Genomic DNA, 27,524 nt, shown 5'->3' on the forward strand with positions numbered 1-27,524 from the left:
CTTTTTTTTTTTGATTTGAAATTAACTCGCCATTTTGGACCATGTATTTTGCAAAAGTTACAGATTGGACTCTGTGTTTTGTTAAATGATAAAATGGACCCTGTATTTTCTAAAATAGTAAAAATAGGACCCTTAGCTTAATTTTTGATAACTTTTTTTTTAATACAACCAACTTGAAGACAATGCTTAATACGAACAAATACAAAAAATGTAAACAGTTTTGTCATAGCACTTTTAGAACTTTATTTTGACAAAAAATCAATTTAGGGTCCATTTTGTCATTTAACAAAACACAGAGTCCAATTAGTAACTTTTGTAAAACAGAGGGTCCAAAATGGTATTTACCAAAAAAAAATCAAGAGCCATAAAAAAACAAAATAAAAAAAAAACACAAATATTTTTGTGATAAAATTTGGCAAAAGAATTAGAATTTGGAAATTTGTTTTCTTTAATTGAAGCAAGCCAAAAAAGAGAATTTGAGCGATTGCATAGGAGTAGGCGTGCGACCAGGCCACCGCAGTGCCTCAAAACCAGGTTTATTTCCTTTGAACAAAACATAACTGACCAACACAACCTCAAACAAAACAAACAAACAAACAAAGCTCCTTCTTTTCTTTTTCTTCCCTATTCCATTTCTCATTCTGAGACCGTTAACCCACTATACCTGATTCTAAAGATGGGTAGAAACGCAAACGAAAAGTCAAAGCTCCGAAGAGAACAGAGACGCCAAGAGATATCTCTTCTTAGAACCATTCCATATTCCGATCACCAAAGGTTTTCCTCTCTCTTTCATTTTTCTTTTTTATGTTCAATGTTCTCATATATTCATACTCATATACGCAGAATACAAATCTGTTTGCTTCTCCATTTGTTTGATTCTTACTACCAACTTGGGTTTTTGTGAAAATTGTCAAAAGGGTATCTTTTTTTCCCTTTCAAATTGTTAAATTTGGGAAACATTGATGAAGTTTTTATGCCATTCTTTATAGATGGTGGTCTGCAGAAACCATAGCAGTGGTAACTGGTGGTAATAGGGGTATTGGGTTTGAACATTCTAGGCAGCTCGCTACGCATGGATTGACAGTGATACTTACTTCTAGAGATAGTAATGTTGGTGCTGAAGCTGCTAAGGTCTTACAAGAAGGTGGCCTTAATGTGGCTTTTCATCAACTTGATGTTTTAGACCCTTTATCTATCAAACAATTTGCTGATTGGCTACAACAAAACTATGGTGGTTTGGATATTCTGGTAGGCTGAACTTTCTACATTGTGCATTTCACCTCACACCAATTTAATGATTTCCTTGTTCTTTTAGCTTATAAAGAATATTTTATTATATGTGTGTTTGTGTGAGATGGTCAGAGGTTAATTCCTCATTGACAAAATGGGTGTTACAAATCTTCAAGAGCTTGTTTAAATTATGCATTATAAAAATTTAACATGTATAATTTTGTAGTGAGTCCTACAGTTCTACTCTTGTCTCTTAGGCAGCCATGTCTCACCATTTTTACTCGGTGTCCCAAATCATATTGGGACCCTTCCACACACAACACACGTATCTCAGGTGTGCGGGCAGGGTTATGTCTTGTGAGACTAATATCTGTAGAGAGAATAGTAGTCTGACTTTAGTACTAGAAATGGATTAGCATTGCATGTTCTTTTGTGTGAGGTTGATTGTGCTGCAAAATTTGAAGTAACTAACATCTAGATGATAGAGTACAAGTGAAGAAAAAGACTCACTTGAAGCCATGTATGTTGCTTTTATTTTATTAAATTTGTGTTTCAGATCTCAAATTTCAGTATTGTCTTCTATTACTACTAAAGTTGGCTTTTTCTTGCCTTGTCTTTTCAATTAATTAAAAAAAGGAATATTAATACTCTCTGAATTTAGTCTAAGTCAATAAGATGATAGACATGGATTCGAAGAATTATGTAATTCAGTCCATTGCAAGTCATGTGGTGGCTGGTAATCTTACAGTGCTGTATTATTTCTTGTATCAGATAAACAATGCTGGTATTAATTTCAATCTTGGGGCTAACAATTCTCTTGAACATGCCCGGGAGGTTGTAGCAACCAATTATTTTGGCACCAAAAGTATGATTGAAGCTATGATTCCCCTGATGAAAGCTTCTAATGTGGGTGCTAGGATTGTAAATGTGAGCTCAAGATTAGGTAGACTAAACGGCAGACGAAATGTAAGTAGAAACTCAATGTTTTTTACCCCTTATGTGTGCCTCTTTCTGTTGTGCATGCAAGGTTTTTGTATGTATTGTTTTTTTAATCTACTTCCTTCTTTTCCCATACCAATATATCATACTTTCTTTTGTGGCTATGGTGTTTTAAATTATGGTTTGCTAAGGATTTCCTTGTGAAGGGAATTGTTCTTTCTAGGCTATGTAGTCATGGCCATTCTTCTTTCCTATTTCACTTGTATGGACCTAACTAGTTACATTGTGGGTTTCTTGTAGTATTGCTATTCTCTACCTTTTCTCTTTTGAAGGAAATCACCCTAACAAATATAAGCATGCATGTATGTACATGTATCTTTCCTTCTTAATGATGTACTGGGGCTTATTATCTCTAAATATGTTTAGTGTTGAACTTTTGGATGAGAAAATGTAAGTAAACAACTCATAAAGGAACAACCCCAAAAATGTATATTGGCCTTCAAATAATTGCAAATTAGAAATTAGAGTGTTGTACTTCTTTCCTTTCATTTTTTTAATGTTGGGAAAAACAATTTACTCCATTTCTTGCTATTGTTCCTTTTATTCAACTATTATATTGTTATTTATCAATTTTCAGGGGATTTCCAAAATGGGGAGTACTTTTGGAGTCTCCATTTCATATTTTAAATCTTACCCTGCTATGCAAAAAATTGTTGAGAAGTCATTTTCCGTAGGTAATGTTGTAAACACCTTGGTGCTAGTCACTTTAAACTAATCAAGGCTTTAATTGACAGAGAGTTGGAGATTTGACTTTGAGACAACAACTAAGTGATCTGAATTCGCTCTCAGTGGAATTGATTGACGGTGCTGTATCTACTTTTGTACAACAAGTAGAAGAAGGCACCTGGGAAGCAGGCGGGTGGCCACAAATGTTTACTGACTACTCGGTATCAAAACTTGCTGTTAATGCTTACACAAGGCTAATGGCAAGGGTACTATCTGATAGGCCAGATGGCCAGAAAATTTACATTAACTGCTATTGCCCGGGCTGGGTAAAAACTGCTATGACTGGTTATGCTGGGAACATTCCAGCTGAAGAAGGTGCTGATACTGGGGTATGGCTTGCCTTACTTCCAGACCAAGCAATAACAGGAAAGTTTTTCGCAGAAAGACGTGAAATAAGCTTTTAAGTTGTATTGGAGCTGAAGACTGGCAAATTCAATTGTTTCTGATAATTAGAGGGGTTTGAAGAACAACCTAGAAAAATCTGAAACTTACTGCTGAAGGCATGTTTTGTGCCGCATTAAGCTTTGCTCGAAGAACAACCTAGAAAAATCTGAAACTTACTGCTGGGGCTGTTCAACTGGTTCTGATCTCTGGAACGAGAGCCAGGAACTAAAATGTCGCTTCGATCAATTTCTTTGCGCAAGCCTACATGTCAATGCAAGTTATTTATGTATCATTTTGGTATTTTGAAGAGTTTATTATGATGTTGGATAAATACTTTCGAACTTTACTTTTAAGTTGCTATTAAGAACAGTGGTAGCTTTATATAATATATATTGCCTTAATATTACTGAGCGTTTGAGTTATGGTTCATATTATAATGGGTAACGAGTGTAATGTAAAAATGCAATTTGGACAAGGGTAAATAAACTTCATCCTTCTTTCATAATCTGCATATTGCTCATTAGTTAGTGTGTGTGATGCTTCTAATTTCTCATTCTTTGATTTAGTTTTAAAAGAGACATCAATCGCTCAAAATGATATAACCAATAGTTTCTGTATTCTCCTTTAATTTCAATTTTCTTAGATGATTGAAGAAAAGTACAGCAAAAAAAACAGTATAATTGAATAATATATTGTATTCACATATTACCTGTAAATTATGATCTAGCACTGAAAAAATGTCATTTTTGTATTAAAAATATAAGAATATAAGTTGCTCTATTATACCATTTTGTTTTCTTAAAATTAATAATTTAATTTAATTTTGGCACCTATTAGCAAATTCTCAACAAATTCAGGTAAATTATCAACATTTTCAATACTAAAAAAAATACTACTTTGCCAACCACGATCATTTCTTGAAAAATGAACTTATTGATATTTATAAGCATACAAAATTATCAATCAGAGTTTAACAAAATCCAATATTTGTAAGACTAATTTCTCACTGATTTTAGCCTACTAAATTTTTATCCAGTGGAGTCTGGACAAATATGGTTAAATAACTAATGAATTCTCTTTTGTTTTCTTTTCTTTATTTCTTTCATTATTGCCACCCCATTAATGAATAAATTCTACACGCATTGTGCCTCATAAATGAATTTATGTTACCATCTTTAAGCCTAATATCACCATCATAATAATAATGTACCCAAATAAACGTGATGTATCATTCCAAAGCTCAAGATATTTGGCCAAAGCATAGCCAGAGACATGTACTTATGTATATAGATAAATATTTTAAGAGGAAAAACTTGTACATTGTTGGAACTGATACTTAAAAATAATCATATACACAAAAGACTAAACTTGGGTTGGGGGTTGGGGTATTCAAGAACATGACTGGCAAACTCTCACATTTACCTAACTTGGGTTTCTTTCTATCCACTATCCACATCCACAGTTGTGTAATCACTCTAAAATTACTTCTTGGTCCTTAAGCATCACTCACTTGGCTGATGACAACAGAGGCATATTTCGAAATTTCCTTTTCTGGAGATTGCCTTAGCCTCCCAATCACTGGGAACAACTCTGATGAACGAAGGAACTGTCTGCAAGGTGGATGTGCACACATTTTTGCCAATGAAAACATAGCAATCTTTAGAGGTGACTCGTTTAGAGCATCTTTCTTACTTGGGTTTAATGCTACTGCTGAACAGTCAGCTACCAACTTTAGTAAAGCCTGGCAATGCATAACCAAACAAAAATCAAGTCATTATCAATGGTGAAAAGAAAAATTATATGAATTGATTTTGATATGTCAACATTGTTTAAATTTGCACAATAACAGAAATACAGAAGAGTCACATGAGCCTCTCGAAATTCTCTTTCATATAAACAAAATACTCAAGTCTTGAAGCTAATTTTTCTCACCAAGGAACCAGAAAAACACCCATGTAGTGTATATACTCTTCTCGCTACTGCACTTAGATTTTGTTCAATTTATATATTCATAGTATCGGACAGCAAAAGATCCGATGAAATTATCTAGCTGATATAACAAAAGAAACTAATTCTGACCTAGATTAAGAAATACACACAGAAGTAACTTACTAATCCAAAACTAAAACATGTCATACGGTTGTATGATGTGGTAGCATAGAAAAGCAACCAAAAAAAACATGCCCACAAACCTGCAAGGCTCCTCTAGACACAATGTCTTCACAAAGCTCGCTGGAATTGCGAACAAGATTACTTAATGCACCTGCAGCATTCGATTTAGTCTTGTTGTCTTCTTCTGAAAGCAGCAGATTACCAAGCTGAGGTATGGATCTCCTCAGCTCTTGATACAATGTGTCGTTGTGGTAAGCAGCATTTCCAATCTGCATAGGAAAACAAATTACAAATCAGCCATAGATATGATAAGGGATGTCTATGCTTTCTCATGCACTACTTCAGAACACTTAAATCAACTGTGAGAGCTTCTTACTAAAAATGTAGTTTTAACAAAACGGAAACAGTTGGAAATGTTTTCCTCTAGTATAGCAACAAACTTACAGCAAAACATGCAAATTTTCGTGTGCGTTTGTCAAGATCAGAGCATCGATCAATTAAAAGGCCGATGATTTGATGCATTGCCTGGAACACCAATATCATGTGAAAAGTGAAAACACAATTTGAAGTAAGCCCAGCATCCCAGGTAGTATGCTAAAAGTAAACAGGACCAATGGATGAATTTGTGTGTGCTCATAATAGTATGTATGTATGGTTTTGTCTTCATAACTTACAAGAGCATTATAAAAGTAGGAGCTATGCCGGCACATGTTGCCTAGAGCACTACATGTTTTTGCACGGATGTTGGGATCTTCGTGAGTAAGAAATTCCTTCAGGTGCTCCAAAATAGAAGCCCTGTTGATGTGTTCATAAAGTCCCTGAAAACAACAAGTGTCAAAAACTTATTGAACACTTTTATGGCAGCTCCAGACGACCATAAATTTGTTTATCAAAACATATATTAATGCATACACGTTGCACAAATGGTAATGAAACCAAAAACAAACACACCTTATCCATGCGAGCCAAATCTGAAACAATCATAAGAGCGTCCAGTGTGACTTCTTTAGGGCTTGAATAATCAAACAACCTTCTCCACCTATTAGGTTCCAACAAACCTTTATTTACAAGTTGAATTGCCAGAGGTCGATAGTTCATCATTTTAGCAAGAAAGGCAACAGGCCTTCCTAAATCTTTCGAGTCCATAAGTTCCAAACATCGTAAAATGACAACAGGCATTCCCACCTGGAAACTTCAGAAGAAATGAAATGAGTAACATATATAGGTCCCTTTCAAGTTTAACGTCATTATGCTTCACGGCCACATAACTAAATTTAGTCGTCAAGTGAACTAAAAGGCACAGTTTGCAACATTTTTTTAGTTATCCTCCATAACGATTAACCAAAAATAAAAAAATAAATAAAAAATCAGTAATGAAAACAGCATAGAATTAGTGAATGGTGTGAGTATGACAAGGTTGTACATGAGGTTTAAACATTCAGTTATAGAGCGCACAGAATTTCTAGACAACTTAATATAAATATGGCGTTTTGAAACTAAAAAAGATTTTTTTTTTGGGATCTAGATCTTCCATCTTTGTACATTTTTTCTTAATTCTACACATAAAACACCCTTCCAAACTAAAACATTCTACCCAAGTTATTATAGAGCACATGATTCCTACCCGAGTTACTGTATATGGAGTTTAAAAACTAGGTGAAAAAAAATATTTAGATCCTTTATGAGATACGATGATGTGTGCACCAAAATATTACATACAATAGGAAAGTCTTATTTAACAAAGTGGGGTTCGTTGGTTATTTGGTTGAGAAGACTTAGCATGTAGTGTGGTTTTTTATTTATTTTTAATACTATGGTGCACATTATATATATACATGTTACAGAAAAATATTAAAATAAATAATTAGTAATTAAGAAAAACATTAACTGGATTTGGAATGAAATAAAGAGGGCAAAAGATCTAACCTCCAAAAGAATTTTAATATACTTTCCCATATCTTCTTCAATTACTTTCACCATGTCCTTGTCTTCCATACACACCCTACCACCTGGTGAACCCATATTGAGAATAAATCCACTATTAACAGAGGCGGTAGCAGAAGGCAGCCCTGGAGCATTCTGTAAAGCAACGAGAGGAAATGCTACTAGATCAATTACTGAATTTATTATATCTCTTACACCATCCCTGCCTCCACCAGGACCAACCCAGCATCTTACAAGCTTGAGATGTACATCACCAATCAAATCAGATATCAGTTTCATATGATCACTCTTCATAATCTGCCGAAAAGTAGTGCTTCCCCCAGAAAGACAATGGCTTATAGATGAAACTGTCCACACTACTCCTGTAGGAGAAAGTCCAGCTTTATCTTTGGTACTGTCAATTCCTTCAGGTGAAACTTTTGAAGGTTTTTTAGCTAACAACTCGAGTAGAAGCAGAGGGATGCCACTTGCACACAGCTGTTGAACAGCGAGTGGTCCTCCCCACCTCAGTCTGGATTCTAACAAACCAACACATCCATCCTTAAGGCCATGCCAATACGAAAGAGCACCATTTGCAGCCTCGGTACTAATTTCATTTTCATTGCCTAATGAAATTTTAAGGCATTCAAAAAGTGAGGCAGTTCGAGGAATCAAAGGCACTGCTATCTCAGAAACAGAGGATTCAACAGAAGATCCAACTTCGAGGGATAGAATGGAAGCAAAAGCCAACATAGCTGAGGCAATATGGGGTTGGAAGGAAGTTTTTGTTCTGTCATCAGAAGAGAAATAATGGGCAAGAATCATAAGTCGAGAAACCTGCTTCTTTTGGGATGTTGTAAGCATAAATAGTGCCGAGTTTCTTCCAGTTGCCTTTAAACATTGTGCAATTGTTGCAACAATGAGACAAGAATGCTGAACCAATACACTGGGATTGGCTAATTTGCACTTTAAATTATTTGCTTCACCTGTTTCCGTATCTTTATTAGAAGAGGAAGCACAAAATGAAAGTATAGAGAAAACTTCTGAAATAATGGTGCCATCCCCTCCGCCACTGACAACAGTAGTTACTGGTAGGGAACTTGGAAGACCACACAAAACACCAGGCACCATTCCACTATGTAGACAGCATCTCAACAAAAGCTGAAACATATATACCAATTACATCATCCCTCATGTTAAAATACTCAAGTTAAAGAGGAGAATAAGCATTAGAAACATCAAGTAAATTCAACAGCTTTTCATAATCACTGAGAATCTATGCCCCTGCTAAAGAAATTGTAAAATGTTGATGATAAGAATGGGAGATATATACCTGAATGCCAGCACATAATGAAGCCTCATTACGTTGATGAAGACAATAGTAAATAGCAACCTGGACAGCCTTTGATCTGAGGAATGCCTTTGTCACTGCATCAGAAACTTTTGCTGACTCTGAATTAAGCAAGGACCGTCTTTCCTGATCACTGATGTCAAGTCGGGCCAAAGAATGACTTTGCATTGCAGTAAGGGGAAACTGATTTGCACTTCCTTTCATGTGTAGAATTTCTGATGCATCTATTAGTGACCATATAGCTCGGCAGGCTTCGCTAGCAGCACGCAGCATCTCAGAAGAACCCGAGATAAGACTTGAGCCCGTGATAGCTAAACAAAGACACATTTGATCCACTAAACCAGATGTTTTAGCATGTTCCAAGATCTGTTTAAGTGTCTCGATAGGAACAGTAATGTCATTACGATCAGAACTCAAAAAGTAAGTCTTTAAACTTTGGGAAACTGAAGACAATATGACAGTAATGCAGGCAGTGGACTCATACAAAACTTTCCCAAGCACATCTTCACTGCAGCCAACAACCTACATATTTAACAAAATGAGATACTTAGAAGCAACTGACATTATTTTGAGCTACCAGTGTGTCCCAAAAAGATTAAAACCTGTGAAAATATGTCAGCCAAAGCAACCCAGTGCCTGAAGTATGAACCAGTAATGCCACTTCCTCCCCTATTGTCCATCAAAATTTTCACGATACATAAACTCTACAAAGAAATCAGGTTTGAATTAGTCAAAGTCATCACTGAGAAAAATCATTCAGAGCATTTATTTAGCTCTTCTACTTCAAGAACTGTTTGAGAGATTATTAAATTTCACAAGACATATACAAAACATATCATAAACAATTTCTGATTAATGCTAAGAAAAGCATAGGAACAAATGTCTGGATCAAGCTTGATAAATACATATCAATTGGAAGGGGGAAAATGACACATCATCATTAAACCTGCCAAAAAATGTGCAAATAAATACACAGATGACTGATATGTTATAGACCAAAGAAGAGCATATGAATATAACAGTAGGACGTAAATAACATGAAACTAAAGACAGAAGATCATGATCTGATAACAGCCAATCATCTCCATTTTCCACTTTCTCCAAACAATCTAACAACATGCATCACAGTCATTTACAGATAGGCAATGAATAATCAAACTCTACTACGTTCTAAATTAAGAAAAGCACCTTTGCTTTCAAGTCATTAACGTCAGATGACTTCAAGCCAACAATAATGGCAGTGAAAACAAGAAGTTCGCGTATTATTTCATCAAGTAGTCCACTGGCATGAATGGTGCCAGCAGCAACTAAGTTTGAAAGAATTCTTAGTGACTGATTCGAACTAAGAATATCATGATCACTGCAAATTTGGCACAGCACCAAAGTGTTAAATAAATATATAAAACCCTTTGTACATGTATGGTGTGATGTTGTGAGTCAGTGACATGGCTAATGATATAAAGAATGCAACTAGATTTACCTGCAAGGAGTTGAAGATCCTTTCGGCCATCTTTTTAGTGGTAACAAGACATGGCGTAGAGCCTCAGTATCTTGACAAATAATTTGTGCTCCTTTGACTGTACGTGAAGCACTTTCCAGTCTATCAAATGTTTGGCCACCTAAAACAAAATTACTTAGTTCACTTCATTCTACTATTCTATAAGTGGTGAATATAATTTCTAGGCTGTCAATTTCATTGAGACATGACCAAAATATTCTCAAAATCAAAATTATGGTCATAACTTATACAATAAATACAACAAATTGTAATCTGGCATACAATAATAACTAATAAGGCTATGCAAGGAAAAAGTCATGTAGACATGCATCTACCTGGCTCTTTAACATCGATTGGATCTGCAAAACCTTGGAAGTCCTGTGGAGAAGAATTGCCCGCAGTAGTGGCAGGGACATTTAACTGCGTCTGCATATCATTCTGACAGGCCGGCCCATTACTACTCTTTAAAGGACAAGGGGAATTTATTTTGCCTGCAACAAGATAATCAGTAACTATTAAGAAATGATGAAAAGTAAATGTATTAAGTGAAATGACACCAAGGACTGGAAGTAGCTAACCTGATGGCAAATAAGTTCTGCCCCCTTCTCCCTTCCATGCTGCATCATAGTCTCTACCATTTACAGAGTGTAAATTCTGGAAAGGGAAAAAAAAGTTTAACAGTCATGTAATTGGAATTATTGAATAAAAATAATCACACAATGTTCAGGTGCCAGTATCTAAATAAGAATTAGATATAATAGAATATTATTTACCCTGGACTCCAGTTCATCAGAGGTTTCCTTAACAAATGGATGTTCAAGAAGAGATGGCCATGTCAATCGACTTTGAGGTACCTGTGCCCTCACATATAAGAAAAATATTAAAATTGGACGTCAGTAGTATAAAATTTATAAATTTAGAAAAGGGAAGGTCCTGATTATAATATGACAACCTTATTGAGCAATCCCTTCAAGAAACTTCTGAAATTTGGACTCATGTTATCAGGATATTTGACTGGATCCTGGCACATTTATGAAAATTAAGATTGCGGGCTTATACTTAAAACTATAGCAAAATTCATATTCTTTTTAACTGAACTTACCTTAACAATGTGGCGGATGAGCGCATATACAGAATTTGTATAAAATGGAGGCTGACCAACAAATAATTCATACCTGTTATATACATACAATTTAATTTCAGGTTTCAACAAAGATAGAAACAATGGCATAGGGAACTTTGCAAGAAAAAATGTAAGCTCCAGTTTTTGTATTCTTTTTCCAGAAAAATACATTAAACTTATTTTGCTGACAAGCAATCAATACCATCCCAACAATCAATATTTATATTGGAAATGAAAATCATTTCAAGAAGAGAATATATTAACCCGCAACTATACTGTAACAAAACAGCAATTTCAGCTAACAACAAGGAAGTAGATATCCGCCTAAAATAGTTTGCAAGTCTAATCAAAAGAATCTTGGCAAAAAATTCAACTAGTAAAGTCAAACCAGATCATTAAAATATGAAGTGAAAAAAAGGTTACGTACAGTATGACTCCAAGAGACCATAAATCAGCAGTATGGTTATAAGGTTGTTCCCGTACCAATTCTGGAGCCATATACAGTGGAGTGCCTAAATGCCAAAATAATATCAAAACAGCAAAGACAGCAGTATAGCTTGTCAGGATTTTATATGATCGTTCACTGACAATAAACTAGAAAAGTACATAAGTCATTTCAGGCTCAAATAAGCTACCTTTTATAGATCGTAGAACAACAGTATTTGTAGACATTGCACGTGCAAATCCAAAATCACAAAGCTGTTACCAAGGAAATTGTTAAAATCACATGAATGTAGAAATGCTATAAAACATCTGTATATAGAAGATATTGACATTAATAATTAATTTCGCAACATTAAGAAAATGTTTATTCTCTTAACCGTCAACCTTAATTACAGATCCAGCACCAATTAGAATGTTCTGAGGTTTCATATCACGATGGATAATGCGGTTGGAATGCAAGTAATGCAATGCCCGCACCTGTAAAGATTAACAGGAAATCAGAAGGAACAGACTATAAAGTAGAAATTGATCTGGCATGTATCTATGTATGTATGTAGTGAAACATAAGGTAAAAGAGTCACCACAGATGAAAACATCAACTGTAACCAATACTGAAATGGGATGCAAAGAATATTCCTAAAGAGGATGTACCAACTGTTTCGCAATTGCTTGAACCTGTTCTTCAGGAAGACACTTGTCATCCTCGAGAATCTCAAATAGTTCACCCTGGTTATCAGGAAGATGCATGTATTAGAATCCATTCTAGAATGGGCTAGTCACATACTATTACATAGTTTTAATGACTGATTTTAATACATGTTTAGCTTATGGTGAATGTAAAACTCGAGAAGATTAAAGGATCATTGCCTGTGCAAATTCGGTTACAACACAGAACTCCTGAGGGCTTTCAAAAGAATCAAGCATCTCAATGATATTTTCATGCTTTAGCTTTCTAAGAATCTGTAAAATAACTGCCAAGTTAAAAAAACATCAAGGAATCACTTATTAAGACCATCATGAAATCAAATTAGGGAAAAAAATACCTCAATCTCCTGTCTTAGATTGTGAATATCCTTGTCACTTTTCCCATGCTTCATTATAAACTTCATTGCAACCGTCTATGAACCAAAAATAATAACAAAAGCTTGTCAATGCAAAAATACAGGCATTGACAGAATAGTGTTAATGTTGATAGAAGTTGAAAAGGATGTCATAGGTACCTGGCCGGTATACTTGCGCCTTCCCTTGTATACCTTCCCAAATGATCCTTCGCCTACAAGCTCAATTACATGGTAATTCTCCACACCCATCTTTCGACTACAGCTATATTCCTCTACCACTTTCTTACCCTGTATCTTAAACAACTAAAAAAATTCAACTGACACATTAAAACAAAATGAAAATAATGGCCAGCAAATATCCAAAAAAAGAAAAAAAAAAAAAAAACATGGAATTTACAATAGATATTTGAAATTCCAATAATCTCAACCAACATAAAATCTGCAAAACTGCTAATCAAGAAAACCATTAAACATGCCTAAATTTAGGAAGAAAAAAAAAGAGGGTAATCAAGAAATTATAAGTCTATCTGATCAGAATACAAAATATATGGAACTAAGTATTAAGCTGATAGAATAGTTATGAGAGAAATGCAAAAACACTCGAGCATCAAAACAGTAAGACCAATATTAATTTGGCAAGTGAGAAAACGGAAGAAAAAGATGAAGTTAAATACTATAAATTATATACTTTTATAAGCAGAGTAGTGGAAAGTACCGAAGTATAATATCCAAAATGGCTGGGTCTTTCAGAAATGAGAAGATCGTAAGATAATGGTGAGCATTGGAGGATTATCGCAGAGATTTGGGGAAGAAATCTTCGATAGTGTACAGTAATAAATTAGAAAATAATAATTTGAAATGTTGATATAGACAGACAAGAAGATGCCTGTATTGTTGAGTTTATTCCCGCTCGGTTTTTGTTTTTGAAATACAAAAAAATAATAGGTTTTTTCTTTTTTCCTAATCATAAAAATAAATTATTTCCAACATAAAATAATATGCAGCTGGTTTTAACTGAAATGGAGGTTTTGAATGTACTGTAATCTTTTAAATTATTGCACCGTCATCAAACCATATATAAAAATAAAATAACTTTGGAAATTTAGTAGGTTACTAAAATGGTGGTACCTTCTTTAAAAAAAAAAATGTAGTGGTACCCTATTTATTTTGGATTTTTCTCACTAAACTTTGACATGTACTAAATCGTACTCTTGAATTTTTTTGGTCGTTAAAAATTCCCCATGAACTATTGAGATTGTTAAATTTAAGGACCTTTGTCTAATTTTAGTAAAAAAAATTCTAACATGGATGAAAGTTCAAGGGGCATGATTTAGTACATATCAAAGTTTGAGGGGCATGATTTAATAGATATCGGGGAGCATGGTTTAGTACATAAACAATCACTGAAACAATAAAATTGAATGAAATTAGACAAAAGTCCTTAAATTTAACAATCTCAATAGTTTTGGGGAAATTTTTAACAGCAAAAAAAGTTCAGAGAGCACGAGAAAAATTACTAATTAGCCTTCGAAAAATACACTTAAAATCACTTATAATTGTTTTAAAAAAATATAAAATAGTTTACAATAATAAAAAATAAAGTTTAAACAAAAACTTTAAAATAAAATATATAAATCTTATTTTCAAAATTGTATATTATTTAAGAATTTTAAAAAATTTATAAATAATCTTAAATAGCTAATGTATTTATAATAAAAAAAAAAATAATTCTTTTGAATGTCAAATAGAAATGGAGTCTATCGATACACTCCTTTAAAAAGGTGCATGGTAGACTTTAGGGGTGTTCATCAAACCGCCCAAACCGTTCAAACCGTTCGCACCACACCGCACCGCAAAAAAAATGCAGTTTGAAATTCTTTGCGGTGCGGTCGCGGTTTGAATTTTTCCTAAACCGCGCGGTGCGGTGCGGTGCGGTTTGCAGTTTTGAATTGTTAATATGCGGTTCAAACCGCAGCGCACCGCACATTATAAAAATACCAACTTTTATATTTATTTAGTCCAATATGTGAATGTCTAACCCAAAACCCACTAATTATTGTATTGTTGAAAGTTATTATTTTTTTTTTTCATATTTTATGTTCAACCCTTATGGTATTTTTGACAAATATTGCTCAAGCTTTATTGTATTTGTGATAGTTTAATTATTTGGTAATAGTCCAAACCGCAGAAACCGCAAAGACCGCACCGCACCGCACCTTTTTCTGCGGTGCAGTTTTTTAGTTTTGCGGTGCGGGTGCGGTTTGGGAAATTAGAAAAACCGCATGTGCGGGTTGGTTTGAAAAAATGGTCAAAAACCGCACCATCCGCACTGCGAACACCCCTAGTAGACTTACCAAATAACTTTAGGTAATTTTACAATACACCCTCTTAAAAGGGATGTACTAATGCACCCCTACTTGTTTTGGTATCTAGAAAAGAAAAAAAAAATAGTCTAATTTTTTTTCATATTCATATACGTTATAGCTATTTAAGATATTCTACAAAATTTTGAGAAATTTGAAATAATTTACAATATAGAAAATAATGTTTAAACAGTCTATTTTACACGCGTATAAAATAAAATAGTCACGCGTGCAACACACTGCTTGAACGCAATTTTCAGCATGTTAAACTTTTTCTAATTTCTTAAAATTTTACAGGATGTCTTAAATAACTATAATCTGCATGACCATGAGAAAAAATTTGACTAAAAAATTATTTCGGATACTAAAATAGAGAGAAATGTATCGGTGTATCCTTTTGAGGGAGTGCATTATAGAATTTCCCAATAATTTTTACTATCATTTTTTTATTAAAATAAGAATTTTTTTTTACCATATATGATATCCACTTAGTTTTATTATTATTCAAAAATAAATAAAAATAAACATGATAAATATCATGTTATTATCATTCGGACTAATTACTTAATTAGTTCATAATTAGATTATTGATTTTTAGTAAAGGAGAATACTTCATTGAATAATACATTCCCAAAACTGAAACAAATATAGCACTCAGTAAAACTACGAACAGCAAGAAAATGAGACTCGCTAGAAAGTGTGTATTAGCATTATGTTTAATAAAATCAAATGGCATGTTTAGTTTTATGTAATTTAAACTTTTAAAGCCTCCTAGTTACTATATTGTAATAGTTATTACATCTTGTATTGTAATTTCTATTACATTATAAAACTAATGTAACGATAATTATATTATTAGAAAATATTTCTTTTGTCTTTTTTTTTATTTTTATTTAAATGCAAATATTAAAAATAATAAAATTAAAAATATTTTTATTAATATACTACTTTAATATATTTGATTATAATGTATTAATTAAATTAAATATTGTAATATAATATTATTCTCATTACAATTTTTATTCTATTAAGTTACAATACTATTAATATTTTCATTACATTATAGTACGTTACATCAAATTAAAAATCACATAAAAACACATCCCTCAACTAAAACCAAAATATGATTCCAAAATACTTGACACAATTGTGGTTAAAACATTCCTATATTATTATCTAAAAGCACATTTGTCAAAAAAAAAAAAAAAGTCAAAAATGATGTTATTCAAAAAAAAAATGGTAATATTATTGAATTTTAAGGTTTATTAGGGGCGGATAATAAGTATATTAAATTGGTGCTCTTTTAGTAATAATGAGAATTTGGGGGAGTTGATTGCAACGTTTTCTTTCTCCCGTTTCCATTTATTTGTATATATTTTCTGATTATCAGAGGCTCCCTCTGCCTCTAGCTTTTGGTGCTTCTGTGTTTTATTACAGAAAAAGAAGAAGAGGACGAAGGAACTGAGCCCTGAAAATACTGACACTTCTAAGATTGGAAATGGCGGTCACCAAACCCTAGAAGGGGTCTCGCCTTAGCAGCAACAAACAATCGTGAAATTCCATTGTAATGGGTATTGAGTCGGACTCGGGCGGAGGATGGGGTGTGGCGAGAGGATTGGTTGTGAAGACTCTCGTACTCATAGGAGGTGCCCTATTGCTTAAAAGACTCACCAAGACCACCACCCGTTGGGACCATGCCCGTCTTGTTTCTCGCTCTCTCTCGGGGGAGAAGTTCTCCAAAGACCAAGCCTCCAGAGATCCCGATCATTACTTCAATTTCAGGTATTTTTATTTCTGTTTTCTCTTTTATGGGGTTCTTTATTTGCGTTCTGATTTTGATGTTAGCTTATCTATTGCCTGAGTCTGATTATCGTTTTGAAAAAGCTTTGTTCCTTTTCTGATTACGTATAGATTATAATAGTTTAATATATTATCCAATGTTTGTGAAGATAAGCCTTAGCTCGTATGATTTATGTATTAAATTTAATGTAATAATCAACAACGTTATGGTATAACTTCATCGTTTAACATCTGCAGAATGCTTACTTGTCCTGCAGCTGAGATGGTGGATGGCTCTAAGGTTTTGTATTTTGAACAAGTGAGTGAAATTGGCTTCTATTTTCAATAAAAGCTTTTTTGTTCAAGACTATGTTGCCCCAAAATTTAAACTTTATAGGGTTTATCTTTCTGTTTGTAGGCATTCTGGAGGACTCCTCAAAAGCCCTTTCGGCAGGTATAAGATTTATTCTTATCTTTTCAAATTGCAATCTTTCTTTATTTTGTTTTAGTGCATTTCATTAATAATTATAGCTGTTTTCTGGTTGCAGAGATTTTACATGGTGAAGCCCTGTCCAAAAGAGTTGAAATGTGATGTTGAGGTGAATATTAAGTGCATTTTAGTTATGTTAACTTTATTTAATGTGAAGTTAGTGTTGCTCTTGTTAGCAGCTGGTAGTTTTAGAGCTGAATGTGGGGTATAAGATGTTTGTTTACTGTGATCTTTTAACAGTATCTGGCTGTGAAGAATCTATTCAGTCAAAACTGAGTACCTATATTGTTTCTAGGCTCAAATTCAAACAATAATATCATTCATTTTCTATGTACAGCTAAGCTCGTATGCCATTAGAGATGCAGAGGAGTACAAGAACTTCTGTGATCGACCAAACGACCAACGTCCATTGCCTGAAGAAGTTGTTGGGGTAAGCATCGATTCTTTCTTTTCAAGATCACATTCTCAGCTTATAAAATGCATATCCTAGCCTCTCTAAGCTCTGTACTGGATTCTGTTATGTGATGCTATGGTTCAATTCTTTATAAGAAGAGAGTGAAGTCTAATAGGAAGAGAAATATGATTAAATACACAACAATTTAACCTAGTTGCGATAACTTCACTCTTAGTGATTAGAGAGGGCTGATCCCATAGCTATCACCTTTGGATGTATCCTTTATTTTTATTTTTTTTCCATGCTTTATTTCTTGGTTAGTTCTTTCACTGAATAAAGCAACCCCAACTTTTTTTGTATTATTGAAACAAAACTATTTTTATTACTGATCAAATGCATAGTAATACATGAAAAAGTAGAATTCAGCCAATTCTTTTGAATTCAAATCCATAAGACACTCAGTTGCTTGTTTTATGAAGATGCTGAGTTCGGGAGCACCAATAATGTAGGATGTTGGTATTACATGATTATTATGTCAGCATTCTGGTAGTTTACTTGTAAAAGAAAGGAAAATAAATATATATACTTCCTAATCGGATGCAGGACATTGCAGAACACTTGACAACAATACATCTTAAGCGTTGTGATCGTGGGAAACGCTGCTTATATGAAGGATCAACTCCACCTGAAGGGTTTCCTAATTCATGGGTAACTGCTACTGAACCGACTGGCTAGTTTCTTAATTAGTTTCCTTTCCTCTTAAAATGTTAATGTAGGCTTATGCAGGTGCCAGCAATTTCTTAAATCTTAATATGGATTTGCATTTAGTCAGTTTCTTACATTCATATAATTTAACTGCAGAATGGGGCAGCCTACTGTTCATCAGAACTTTCAATTTTGAAAAATAATGAGATACATGTCTGGGATAGGGGATATGACAATGATGGGAACCAAGTAAGTTTATCTTCTATAATTCTGGTCCTTTGATCTACAATCAGTCCAGTGGCTTTCTGTGCATACTAGATATTGAGAAATTATAGATAGTTTTTTTCCTCTCCTTATTCCTTTTAGTTATGTGAGACATTCTATCATCTATTTTTGTTCTTGTACTTGTCACCTTGATTGACTTTCTTATTGAAAATGTAGTTTCATTCTAATTGATTGTAGCATAATACTTAGCTTAGTAGTGGTACTTCTGCATGGTAGGTAATTATCTTTTGTCATGTTTACAGGTTTGGGGACCAAAGGAAGGCCCTTATGAATTCAAGCCAGCGCCTGCCTCTAGTACTGGAGACATGTTCTCTCCTTTAAATTTCCCCCTTCAACAGTCCATAGAGAAAAGAATCGAGGGTTCCTTTGTTTTGCGAGAATGATCATCAGTTAATGTAATCATAGGATATGTAAATTTTTCTTGTCAACCATATCAATTTTTGTTTGTTGATAATATTTAATTTTAACATGATATCTAATAAGCAGTATTTTACTAATGGGTGGGAAAGGAATGACATACATACAACTACAAGGTTCTCTGTACTAGGAAATTGCAGCATGTATTAAGTAATTATGTATCATAAGGGTTTGTTTGTGGTGAAATGTAAATGTATGTCTCCAACTATAGAAGAAAAATGAAATTAACAAATATGGTGAAGGATTCAATGAAATCAATTTCCTCTTACATTGTGTTCAAAAGATTTTTGTAATTTCTCCATACATGAATATAATGTAACTGCCTTTTAGTTCAGCTCCCCTTGTAGTTTTTTAGCAGCTTTAACCAAATGAGATGAATTGCAATTGTAGTTGCAGGGATTAGATAAAGGTATTGAGAACACAGTTGGAAGAACTATTGAATTACTCAAAATGGTTTTGGAGCTTCAATTCAAACCATGGACCGTGGTACAACATCATATGCTTACAATTATCCTTTGCCTAAAAGGAGTTGTTGAGGTAAAAGTACAATGCAGCAAGTGCAACAACTCCAACTGCAACAGCAATAGGCAGTGCTTTCCTGTGTCATTCACAATTGGATGCAGTCAGGTTAATTTGTTTCAGCACTAAATAACATTCTTATTGCTAAACATTAACGACACTTATGATGATCAACAAAAGTTGGAAAGTGAAATTATCCAAGTAATTTTCTTATAATGAAAAAAGATTGCTATGTAAGTATTACCCGATTGCTTCATCTTTCTTAAGCTGTTCTTTCCGGGCTTTCCTAACATCTTTGTCATTGGCATTTTTGGTGACAGGAGGCTGGTATGCTCTAAATCTTCGCTTGGGCGCACCACAAACTTCATACCATAGAAAAACAAAACCAAATTTATCATATCCTCTTAGGAACTCACAAACTCTATGCATCAATCTAAGGCTAACTCATTCCACCACCAATTTCTTAGATGATTCCAACATAACATGTTATTTGAAAGTTTAAGATTATAGTTGGTGCCACCATTAACATTATAAAAAACCACTCAAAAGACCAAAAGCCTAACTAAAGCAAGCAACCAACAATAGCTTTAAAATTCCCATAGTTTTGAAAGTATTTAGTTTCACTATAAGATGAAATATAACTAATAACAGGTGAGTGAACAATTCAATAACGTGAAAAGCTAAAACACCATGGAAGAAGGAAATGAGGTCAGAGTTCAGTTTTAGTAGTTTACCAGGGCAGAAGTAACTGTCAGACAATTTCTCAAAGGGAGTTCTGTCATTGTAAATGTACCTGTAATTATACATACAAATGCCAAAAATAAGTAAATATTTTTCCATCTAAAAAAAAGGTTCATCCATTTTCAACATCGAATTTAGACAAAACCAAATCAATTAAAGAAAAGGGGTTACTTATACCAACCCGCAATCTCGGCAGATGTAGGCCTGTTTGGAGGCAACACGCATGGAGAACCTTGGGGCCGTAGAAAGCAGAGGCTGACATTGATTCTGAGGAGAAACTAAGAGAAGCAGCCTAAGCGATGAGGAGGAGAAAAAGGAAGATTTGAGAGCAAAACGGTCTGAGGGTAGACGGAGACCGGTGGCATTTCCAGTGGGAGATATGAGGGAAGATTTAGCTGTAGCAGGTAAAGCTGCTGCTTGAACTTGGAAGGCCATGATCTTTTCTCTTGATTAGTATAGTAAAATGTAGAAGATAGGAGAAGATAAGGAGAGATCAGATGAAAGAAAACTCGTTAGTCTTTCTTAAGTACAAGTGTTTGTAGTTCAACTCATCAAAAGCATACATGATACGTGGAAGCGTGGCTTTCACACTCCACACCCCACAATTGAACCAGTATTACTACTACTACTAGTCCCACATAAAAGGCAGAAAGCTCCTCCTCTCCTTGGTCTTTTCTTATCTTCTCTTACAACTTTTTATTTTTTATATTTTAAATTATATTTTTGCTTCTGTTATATCAACTAAAATTAAAATATGTAAAAAAAAAAGTAGTGATAAGAAAAATAAACACTTAATGTGAATTTTTTTTTTAAAAAAAAAATCCTATGATATATATATTTTTGCAAAATTTATTATATGCTTAATTTGTTTTTTTTATATATAAATAACTACTTTATATTTTTTTATTGCAATATAATTTAAATAAATTTGTAATATTTTATCTTTTTATACACCTCATGACACTTTATTCAATATTAAATTGTATTATATTATTTTATTACATTATATTAACGGTAATAAATAAATAAAAATAAAAAGTCAAAGTTTAAAACAAAAAAATAATTTAGATATATAATTAGATTGCTTTACATGTACTCACAATTGTTATTTGGTTTTCACACACCTCTCTTCGCAAAGAGGAGATCCTAGTATAAAAAACATAATTCATTTGTAAGATACGCATTTTTTTTGGACCTATGCATCAATGGGTTTTTTTTTTTTTTTGAGTCAAGCTTCAAATTATTTATGTCGTGCATTGTTGAGAGCCCGTATATTACTACCAATGCCACGGTGGCATGGTTTGGACAGATCAGATGCTATGAATCAAAGTCTGAAGTAAAGATTCTTTCTTTGTTTCCAACCAATCTCTCCAATACAAAAAAGGATGTATATATATACATATCAATGGCGTAACCTCTTTAATAAACAAAAAAAAGAACAAAAAGCTGAACAATGTGCATTATACTGTATAACCTTTTGGAAATCAAAACCTTCATTGATATATGATTCGACTAAAAAACAATGGAACAATCGTACAAAATGCTTTCAGGTAAGACTATCAACAATCAGAGTCTACAAAGAAAAAAAATATATCATATAAGAACATAAAAGACACATCTCAGGGCCCAGGCTGCAAAGGGAATATATAATCTGTTAATCTGATAAAATAAAAAATTTACACTTCAATGATCATGACAAATTATTATACAAACTCTTCTAAACTTTTGGGGACTGGGAAAAAGGGGACAGAATGAGTTCCTATAATCCCAAAGAATAATACTAAGAAAAAAAGGGTAAATTGACTGTGCTACCATGGTTTCAGGTCACCAACAGGTCCTGCTGTCCAATTCAGGACTTTCTCACCTGGCTTAAGGAAAATGCTTCGGTCGTGCGGCAACTTTCTTGCCAGTCCATTCAGAACTTGATGGAAGGCATCTCCTGATTGAACAGGCTGTGGGAATAACATAGCTTGTTTCATTGAAGGGTTGGCAAGTAACCTCTGCTTTCTTAAGATCAGATCCAGTGGGATTGAAGTGAGTATGGTGTCCAAGTTGGGCACATCTTTCTCATCTACAAACACACCAATTTCTTCCCAGGGAATTGCATCAGCAAAGGGCAGAACAATATCGTCAGCTATGATAACAGGAATGCAACCGAAAATCACAGCTTCCACCAATCTTGGACTCCAAGGAGCCCAGCCAAGTGGGCACAAACAAAAGACTGCCCGTTGCATATCTTCATAGTATGTGGTTGGATGTTCTGTAGAGATGTCAAAAAGAGGATTATCCTTGAAGTTCTCCCATACTGCTGCCCGCGCACCTCTAAAATGTTACAAAATATAGGACTTAGTATATCATTAAAAAATTAATTTCATCTCAAGAATAATTATTCAGCAAACCGTGGAAGACATAAAATCATTTGCATTGTAAGTTGCATAAGCTTTACATGGGAACTTCTCAACCAAATTATACTCTGATCCTCTCTAACTTATAGCATAAACATAAGTTTTATGTAAAATTCTCAACCCGAATTGCCCTCCACTCCTCTCTATCTGATGGTTTTAAAAATTTGTTGCAAGAATTACCTGGCATAGTACCCGCCTTCTGGATCATTTCCAACATCATAGAACAAGCCTCGGAAGTAAACAAAAATGGACCTAGGAGTTTTCTCAGGAATCAGGTGGGCTTGCATCTTCTGAGGTGGTGCATAAGGAGGAATAGTAATTGACCCCTCTTTCAAGCAAACATGATTTCGTTGCCCAAAAGTTTGAACCAAGGTAGCCCGTTGAAGCAAGGGAAGAATTCCTCTTTCGATTGCCTTTTCCTCCTGCAATAGTATCAATGAATAAACAACATCAATACAAAAACTCCTCATACATACACCAAACTAGACCAACCTGAACATTGCATTGCACACTTTAACATTCCATCATACATTGATCCAACAATGCCTGCAGCGATCAGAAAGACACAAAAATAATGAAAGAATGATGCTACTTACTTGATAATGGAAGCATGGTCCAAAATCATGAGGCACTACAAAAAAGTGATCAGCTCCTTCGGTCCTATTCCAGTAAGGCCAGTTTGATGAAATAAGCTGTATGGCACTTCTCATCATTCGTGGTGACTTAAAAGGCAATGGGAGGCCATTTGGTGTTAGGTCACAAGTCGTGTACACAGGGGTATAAAACCAATCCGCTTCTTCAGGATTTAGCGTACGAACAGGACTGGATAAGAGAAACCGATGCATAAAAATTTCAGCAGCAAACATGTGGGTAAGGCATCTTGGATCTTTCTGCAAAATCTTCTTGTTGTACTTGCTAGGAAGCTCGTACACAAAAACTTTCAACCTCCCAACTGGATTGTCTTCCAAGACATCACCGGCACTACCTACATTAAAGTAACCACAAACTTAAAAGTACTTCTAGTTGCAAATTACCTCGCAGAGTTAACTTGTTTCTAAAATAAATATAATCCAACAACTCAATAGTGAGAAAAGGGAAACACCAGCCGACAGAAGATGTAGAAAGAACAACAACATGTAATATCTTCCTTTGGAGACATATTACCAAACCATAATTGAACATAATAGGAAAGACTACATAAAACTATTTCCATTTTAATGAGCTTAGGAGATAAATTCATATGTGCTGTAAGGAAAATTGAAAAAGCAAACGCAATATAACTAAATTTAATTGCACATAGTTTCTATATTGTTCTGGCGAATAACTGTTTTATTATAGTAGTTGGTTTTTGATTACTAATCTCAAATTAGGTAAACACTAGAAAATAGGTCATCAGGGACTTAGACTGAAACCAATCTTTCAATTAATAATATTAGATTGGCATCTCTCATTGTTTCCCAATTACAATTCTTTCTATAACGGAGTAATAGGCCTCTTATCCTGGTTGTTAAACTCTACGAGTTAGACAAATCTATTTATAGAAACCCCACATAAGGCATAACAAAATAAATGAATTATTCACAAGTTATAATATCAGTAAAAAGTAAGACATCGGATTTTCAGGAACAAATATTATAACCCAAATGGAACATTTTCTACTACTCAAAACAATTCAACTACCGTCACTTGTTTATCTAGGATAACTAGTGTGACTTTTTAAGTGCATGAAAACAAAGTAAAAAGACCATAATCAGAGATAACCGATTGAATGTCTTTCTTTGTATCTCAAAACCAAAACACAAATGTTTGCTTCAGATTTTAATCAATTAAACTTTCGATCTTGAAAGCAGCAGATCCATAAAAATAAAACCTACGCATTTCAACTAAACAAACTCTCCCAATTCAAATTCTGGAACCAAAAACAGTAAGGAAAATTTAAATAATTGAAACGAATAACTTACAGACCCAGAAATTAAGCAAATCAGGTAAATCAAGAAAGAAGAAAAGTTAAAAAGTGAAGCAAACCCGAATCTTACCTGAAATTCGCTCAGTGGGTTGAGTTCGTCCTCGCCTGACAGCACCAATCTCCAAGACAAATGAAGTACAAAGAATCCCAACGAAAACCCACTTTAAAAAATCCATTTTCTTGAACTCTAAATTCACCAATAAGGAAGTGAAAAACACAAATGGGTACTTGAAGATTTGAGTTGTGAATCCGAATACCCAGAAATGAAAAAGCTCAAAAAACTCAAAAGGGGCAAAATGGGTTGTGAAGGATTCTAGTGGTTGGGCATTGTGAAGATGAAGTAAAGGGTTTGTTTTGAAGGAGTTTGTTATATTGTTTTAAGGATGGGAAGATGGAAGTTTGGAAGCATAATAAGGTAAAGCTTCGTTTTCGCTATTAGGTTTTGAGGCTTCCAGGCAAGCAAGGCAACTCAGGTCCCAAGTCCCAACCCAACAGAGGGTGGTGGTTGTGTTGTGTTGTGTTGTGTTGAGTTTGAGCTGAGCTGAGAGAGACTTGGGGAAAGAAAATAAAAACAAGTCTATTGCAAAACTGGTCAAACTTATTGGTGGACCTACTCACCTGCTCAACAATTCTATATTTATATATCTTCCCATTTATTATTATTATTATATGTCATACTACCAATTTTACAACTCTTCAAATGATCTTCTTAACTTCTTTCAAAAAAAGAAATCGTCTCCAATCTAAGAGATGTAAAATTTGTGTTAAGTAATAAGTATATTACAATTAGCTCACTCTTTATATTAAATTATAATTAGTGGTATTATAATAATAAAAAGAAGTAAAATTTATTGTATGTAAAATTCAGCATAATATTATATAATTTAGCATAATTTTTAACCTCTGTCAAAATTAATATAATTTTTAGAACACTACTGAAGTAGTATTCTTTTGAATGTGTTAAAATATAACAATATACTACTTTTTTTAGTATTTTATTAGAGATGATGTTATATATAAAAAAAAACTATTATTATAAAAAATAAAAACAAAAAGCCATGATTTTTCACTTTTTTTTTTTTTTTGAATCACCATGATTTTTCACTTTTAGTTCTATCAATTATCAAATATGTATTTTGCTTATTTATTTGGTAATTGAGTTTATTAACTCTAAAAATTGTTTTGCCTCTTTTATTTTACTAATTGTTGATCTTAAATTCACAACTATTATCTAATCATTCTCTACTAATTTAATAATAATAATAATAATCAATCAACCAGTTTAATTGCCTATACTAATAATGAAGACAAAAATCAAAATCACTCAAATTTATTAGCTTTCACTAATTTGAACAAGTGTGAGTTTTCTTAGAATATTAGCATGTTTTTCATTAAAAAGTGTCTCATCGAAGTCACTTGCATTTTAAGAAATACACAAATTTAAAGTCTAAATTATTCATGAGAGACCAAGCATTATTTAAATTTCATAAGAATAAATTACTGCGCAACGTATTAGGGGCACATCTAGGGATACGCATTTTCTCTACGGGGATGGGTCCCACTCTTAATGGGGTGTGGATTCCCCGCGGAGACGGAGATTACTTTTGTCCCTGAATGTTAAACAGGGCAAAAACGGGAATCACACTCCCCGCCCCGACGGGACCCTTTAGTATTTTATCTTATATTTTTAGTAATATTTTATTTTATTTTTTTGAAAGGAAATTCAACTTTATTTATCCTTCAAATTCAGCAACCACACTAGGAAGCAACTCAGTTGGGATATTTCCCATACTGAAAACACGACCAGGATGTAACATAGAAGCTCTAGCAAACTCATGAGCGACTACATTAGCTGACCGTTTCACAAAATTAAAAGAAACGTTACTAACTTGAGTAAGTAAAATCTTACAATCAGAAATAATTTCACCAAATAAAGAACTTGTATGAATAGTACTTCTCAAGGCTTGAACCACCAACAAACAGTCGGTTTCAATAATGGCCGTATGCACTGGATGTGTTTTCAGCCAACTCAATGCTTCACGAAAGCTTATCGCCTCAACAACCGTCGGATGAGCTGATCCAATAAAAAGCTTCGTTAGAGCATTCAATAGAAAACCATTATGATCCCGAATAACCCACGCCACACCAAAACGATTTTGCTCTTCAAAAATTGCTGCATCTACATTTATCTTAATGTTATTCACCTCTGGTTTGACCCATTGCTCCGCCCCATCTTTTGTCTGTAAACCAGACCAAGAAGTCTCAATTTGAGATTTTTGAGCAATATGCCATTGATCAAGAAAACTTTTTGCAGAAGCCACAATTGTTGAAACATTCACCGGTTTTTGTTGCCAAACAAGATCATTTCTAGCCCCCCAAATTGCCCAACACAGAGTAGCAATTAAACACTTTCTCTCCACCGACTGGTTTTTAAAAACTGCTGCACACCAGTCCACAAAACACTCACCAGTAGCCACGGTAGTACCTATTCCCACTCTTTCCCAAACTTGTTGCACCACCTTACAAGAAACGAGACAATGCAATATAGTTTCAGGATTTGTATTGCAGATTGGACACTGCTGACTTACATCCACACGTTTCGTAACTAA

The 27,524-nt window shown here is 33.9% G+C and overlaps 5 protein-coding genes across 8 annotated transcripts; 2 read left to right on the forward strand and 3 right to left on the reverse strand.

The window, feature by feature from the left end:
- Nucleotides 1-436: 436 nt before the first annotated feature.
- LOC115708227 (uncharacterized) lies at nucleotides 437-3,839 on the forward strand. The gene is made up of 4 exons (XM_030636446.2): nucleotides 437-774; nucleotides 990-1,248; nucleotides 2,002-2,196; nucleotides 2,964-3,839. The coding sequence occupies exons 1-4, from the start codon at nucleotides 677-679 to the stop codon at nucleotides 3,357-3,359; spliced, it is 948 nt and encodes a 315-aa protein (XP_030492306.2). The 5' UTR covers nucleotides 437-676; the 3' UTR covers nucleotides 3,360-3,839.
- A 748-nt stretch (nucleotides 3,840-4,587) lies between these two features.
- Nucleotides 4,588-13,939, reverse strand: LOC115706380 (serine/threonine-protein kinase TIO). 4 transcript variants are annotated; one of them, XM_061106933.1, is made up of 23 exons: nucleotides 13,540-13,929; nucleotides 13,011-13,139; nucleotides 12,834-12,908; nucleotides 12,658-12,750; nucleotides 12,442-12,516; nucleotides 12,175-12,267; nucleotides 11,982-12,045; nucleotides 11,774-11,858; nucleotides 11,326-11,398; nucleotides 11,176-11,244; nucleotides 10,997-11,077; nucleotides 10,802-10,877; nucleotides 10,559-10,714; nucleotides 10,206-10,344; nucleotides 9,914-10,085; nucleotides 9,328-9,429; nucleotides 8,708-9,247; nucleotides 7,378-8,535; nucleotides 6,403-6,636; nucleotides 6,126-6,269; nucleotides 5,896-5,976; nucleotides 5,532-5,720; nucleotides 4,588-5,080 (listed from the first exon to the last, which is right to left on the reverse strand). In XM_061106933.1, exons 2-23 carry the CDS (start codon nucleotides 13,098-13,100, stop codon nucleotides 4,835-4,837), a joined length of 4,035 nt encoding a protein of 1,344 aa, XP_060962916.1. In that variant the 5' UTR covers nucleotides 13,101-13,139; nucleotides 13,540-13,929; the 3' UTR covers nucleotides 4,588-4,834. The 4 variants fall into 4 exon arrangements, with proteins under 4 accessions (XP_060962916.1, XP_060962913.1, XP_060962914.1 ...); XM_061106930.1 differs by having other exon boundaries at nucleotides 13,011-13,145; XM_061106931.1 differs by having other exon boundaries at nucleotides 13,011-13,154.
- Nucleotides 13,940-16,598: 2,659 nt separating this feature from the next.
- On the forward strand, nucleotides 16,599-19,566 carry LOC133032720 (chromophore lyase CRL, chloroplastic). Its single transcript, XM_061106945.1, has 8 exons — nucleotides 16,599-16,996; nucleotides 17,252-17,312; nucleotides 17,412-17,447; nucleotides 17,542-17,592; nucleotides 17,821-17,913; nucleotides 18,481-18,585; nucleotides 18,739-18,831; nucleotides 19,110-19,566. Exons 1-8 carry the CDS (start codon nucleotides 16,782-16,784, stop codon nucleotides 19,248-19,250), a joined length of 795 nt encoding a protein of 264 aa, XP_060962928.1. The 5' UTR covers nucleotides 16,599-16,781; the 3' UTR covers nucleotides 19,251-19,566.
- LOC133032721 (uncharacterized) lies at nucleotides 19,509-21,217 on the reverse strand. Its single transcript, XM_061106948.1, has 4 exons — nucleotides 20,726-21,217; nucleotides 20,538-20,596; nucleotides 20,048-20,165; nucleotides 19,509-19,882 (listed from the first exon to the last, which is right to left on the reverse strand). The coding sequence occupies exons 1-4, from the start codon at nucleotides 20,977-20,979 to the stop codon at nucleotides 19,804-19,806; spliced, it is 510 nt and encodes a 169-aa protein (XP_060962931.1). The 5' UTR covers nucleotides 20,980-21,217; the 3' UTR covers nucleotides 19,509-19,803.
- Nucleotides 21,218-22,019: 802 nt separating this feature from the next.
- On the reverse strand, nucleotides 22,020-25,566 carry LOC133032709 (probable beta-1,4-xylosyltransferase IRX10L). The gene is made up of 4 exons (XM_061106895.1): nucleotides 24,986-25,566; nucleotides 23,546-23,934; nucleotides 23,130-23,371; nucleotides 22,020-22,866 (listed from the first exon to the last, which is right to left on the reverse strand). The coding sequence occupies exons 1-4, from the start codon at nucleotides 25,089-25,091 to the stop codon at nucleotides 22,353-22,355; spliced, it is 1,251 nt and encodes a 416-aa protein (XP_060962878.1). The 5' UTR covers nucleotides 25,092-25,566; the 3' UTR covers nucleotides 22,020-22,352.
- Nucleotides 25,567-27,524: the final 1,958 nt, after the last annotated feature.

The sequence above is a fragment of the Cannabis sativa genome, chromosome 1, assembly GCF_029168945.1.
Source record: "Cannabis sativa cultivar Pink pepper isolate KNU-18-1 chromosome 1, ASM2916894v1, whole genome shotgun sequence".
NCBI lineage: Eukaryota > Viridiplantae > Streptophyta > Magnoliopsida > Rosales > Cannabaceae > Cannabis > Cannabis sativa.

What these genes read in the sequence shown, in the direction of transcription:
- LOC133032720 (XM_061106945.1), top strand. Translation starts at nt 16,782, where the DNA reads ATGGGTATTGAGTCGGACTCGGGCGGAGGATGGGGTGTGGCGAGAGGA. An exon ending in AGGTTTTGTATTTTGAACAA is followed by an intron (nt 17,313 to 17,411) that starts GTGAGTGAAATT and finishes TTCTGTTTGTAG; the next exon opens with GCATTCTGGAGGACTCCTCA. An exon ending in CTCAAAAGCCCTTTCGGCAG is followed by an intron (nt 17,448 to 17,541) that starts GTATAAGATTTA and finishes TTCTGGTTGCAG; the next exon opens with AGATTTTACATGGTGAAGCC.
- LOC133032709 (XM_061106895.1), bottom strand. Translation starts at nt 25,091, where the DNA reads ATGGATTTTTTAAAGTGGGTTTTCGTTGGGATTCTTTGTACTTCATTT. An exon ending in ACCCACTGAGCGAATTTCAG is followed by an intron (nt 23,935 to 24,985) that starts GTAAGATTCGGG and finishes ACTTTAATGTAG; the next exon opens with GTAGTGCCGGTGATGTCTTG. An exon ending in GAAGGCGGGTACTATGCCAG is followed by an intron (nt 22,867 to 23,129) that starts GTAATTCTTGCA and finishes GTAACATTTTAG; the next exon opens with AGGTGCGCGGGCAGCAGTAT.
- LOC133032721 (XM_061106948.1), bottom strand. Translation starts at nt 20,979, where the DNA reads ATGGCCTTCCAAGTTCAAGCAGCAGCTTTACCTGCTACAGCTAAATCT. An exon ending in TGACAGTTACTTCTGCCCTG is followed by an intron (nt 20,166 to 20,537) that starts GTAAACTACTAA and finishes TATGGTATGAAG; the next exon opens with TTTGTGGTGCGCCCAAGCGA. An exon ending in AAGAAAGATGAAGCAATCGG is followed by an intron (nt 19,883 to 20,047) that starts GTAATACTTACA and finishes TGAATGACACAG; the next exon opens with GAAAGCACTGCCTATTGCTG.
- LOC115708227 (XM_030636446.2), top strand. Translation starts at nt 677, where the DNA reads ATGGGTAGAAACGCAAACGAAAAGTCAAAGCTCCGAAGAGAACAGAGA. An exon ending in CCATATTCCGATCACCAAAG is followed by an intron (nt 775 to 989) that starts GTTTTCCTCTCT and finishes CATTCTTTATAG; the next exon opens with ATGGTGGTCTGCAGAAACCA. An exon ending in ATGGTGGTTTGGATATTCTG is followed by an intron (nt 1,249 to 2,001) that starts GTAGGCTGAACT and finishes TTCTTGTATCAG; the next exon opens with ATAAACAATGCTGGTATTAA.
- LOC115706380 (XM_061106933.1), bottom strand. Translation starts at nt 13,100, where the DNA reads ATGGGTGTGGAGAATTACCATGTAATTGAGCTTGTAGGCGAAGGATCA. An exon ending in GGCGCAAGTATACCGGCCAG is followed by an intron (nt 12,909 to 13,010) that starts GTACCTATGACA and finishes TTTGGTTCATAG; the next exon opens with ACGGTTGCAATGAAGTTTAT. An exon ending in GAAAATTTGCATGTTTTGCT is followed by an intron (nt 5,721 to 5,895) that starts GTAAGTTTGTTG and finishes TTTCCTATGCAG; the next exon opens with ATTGGAAATGCTGCTTACCA.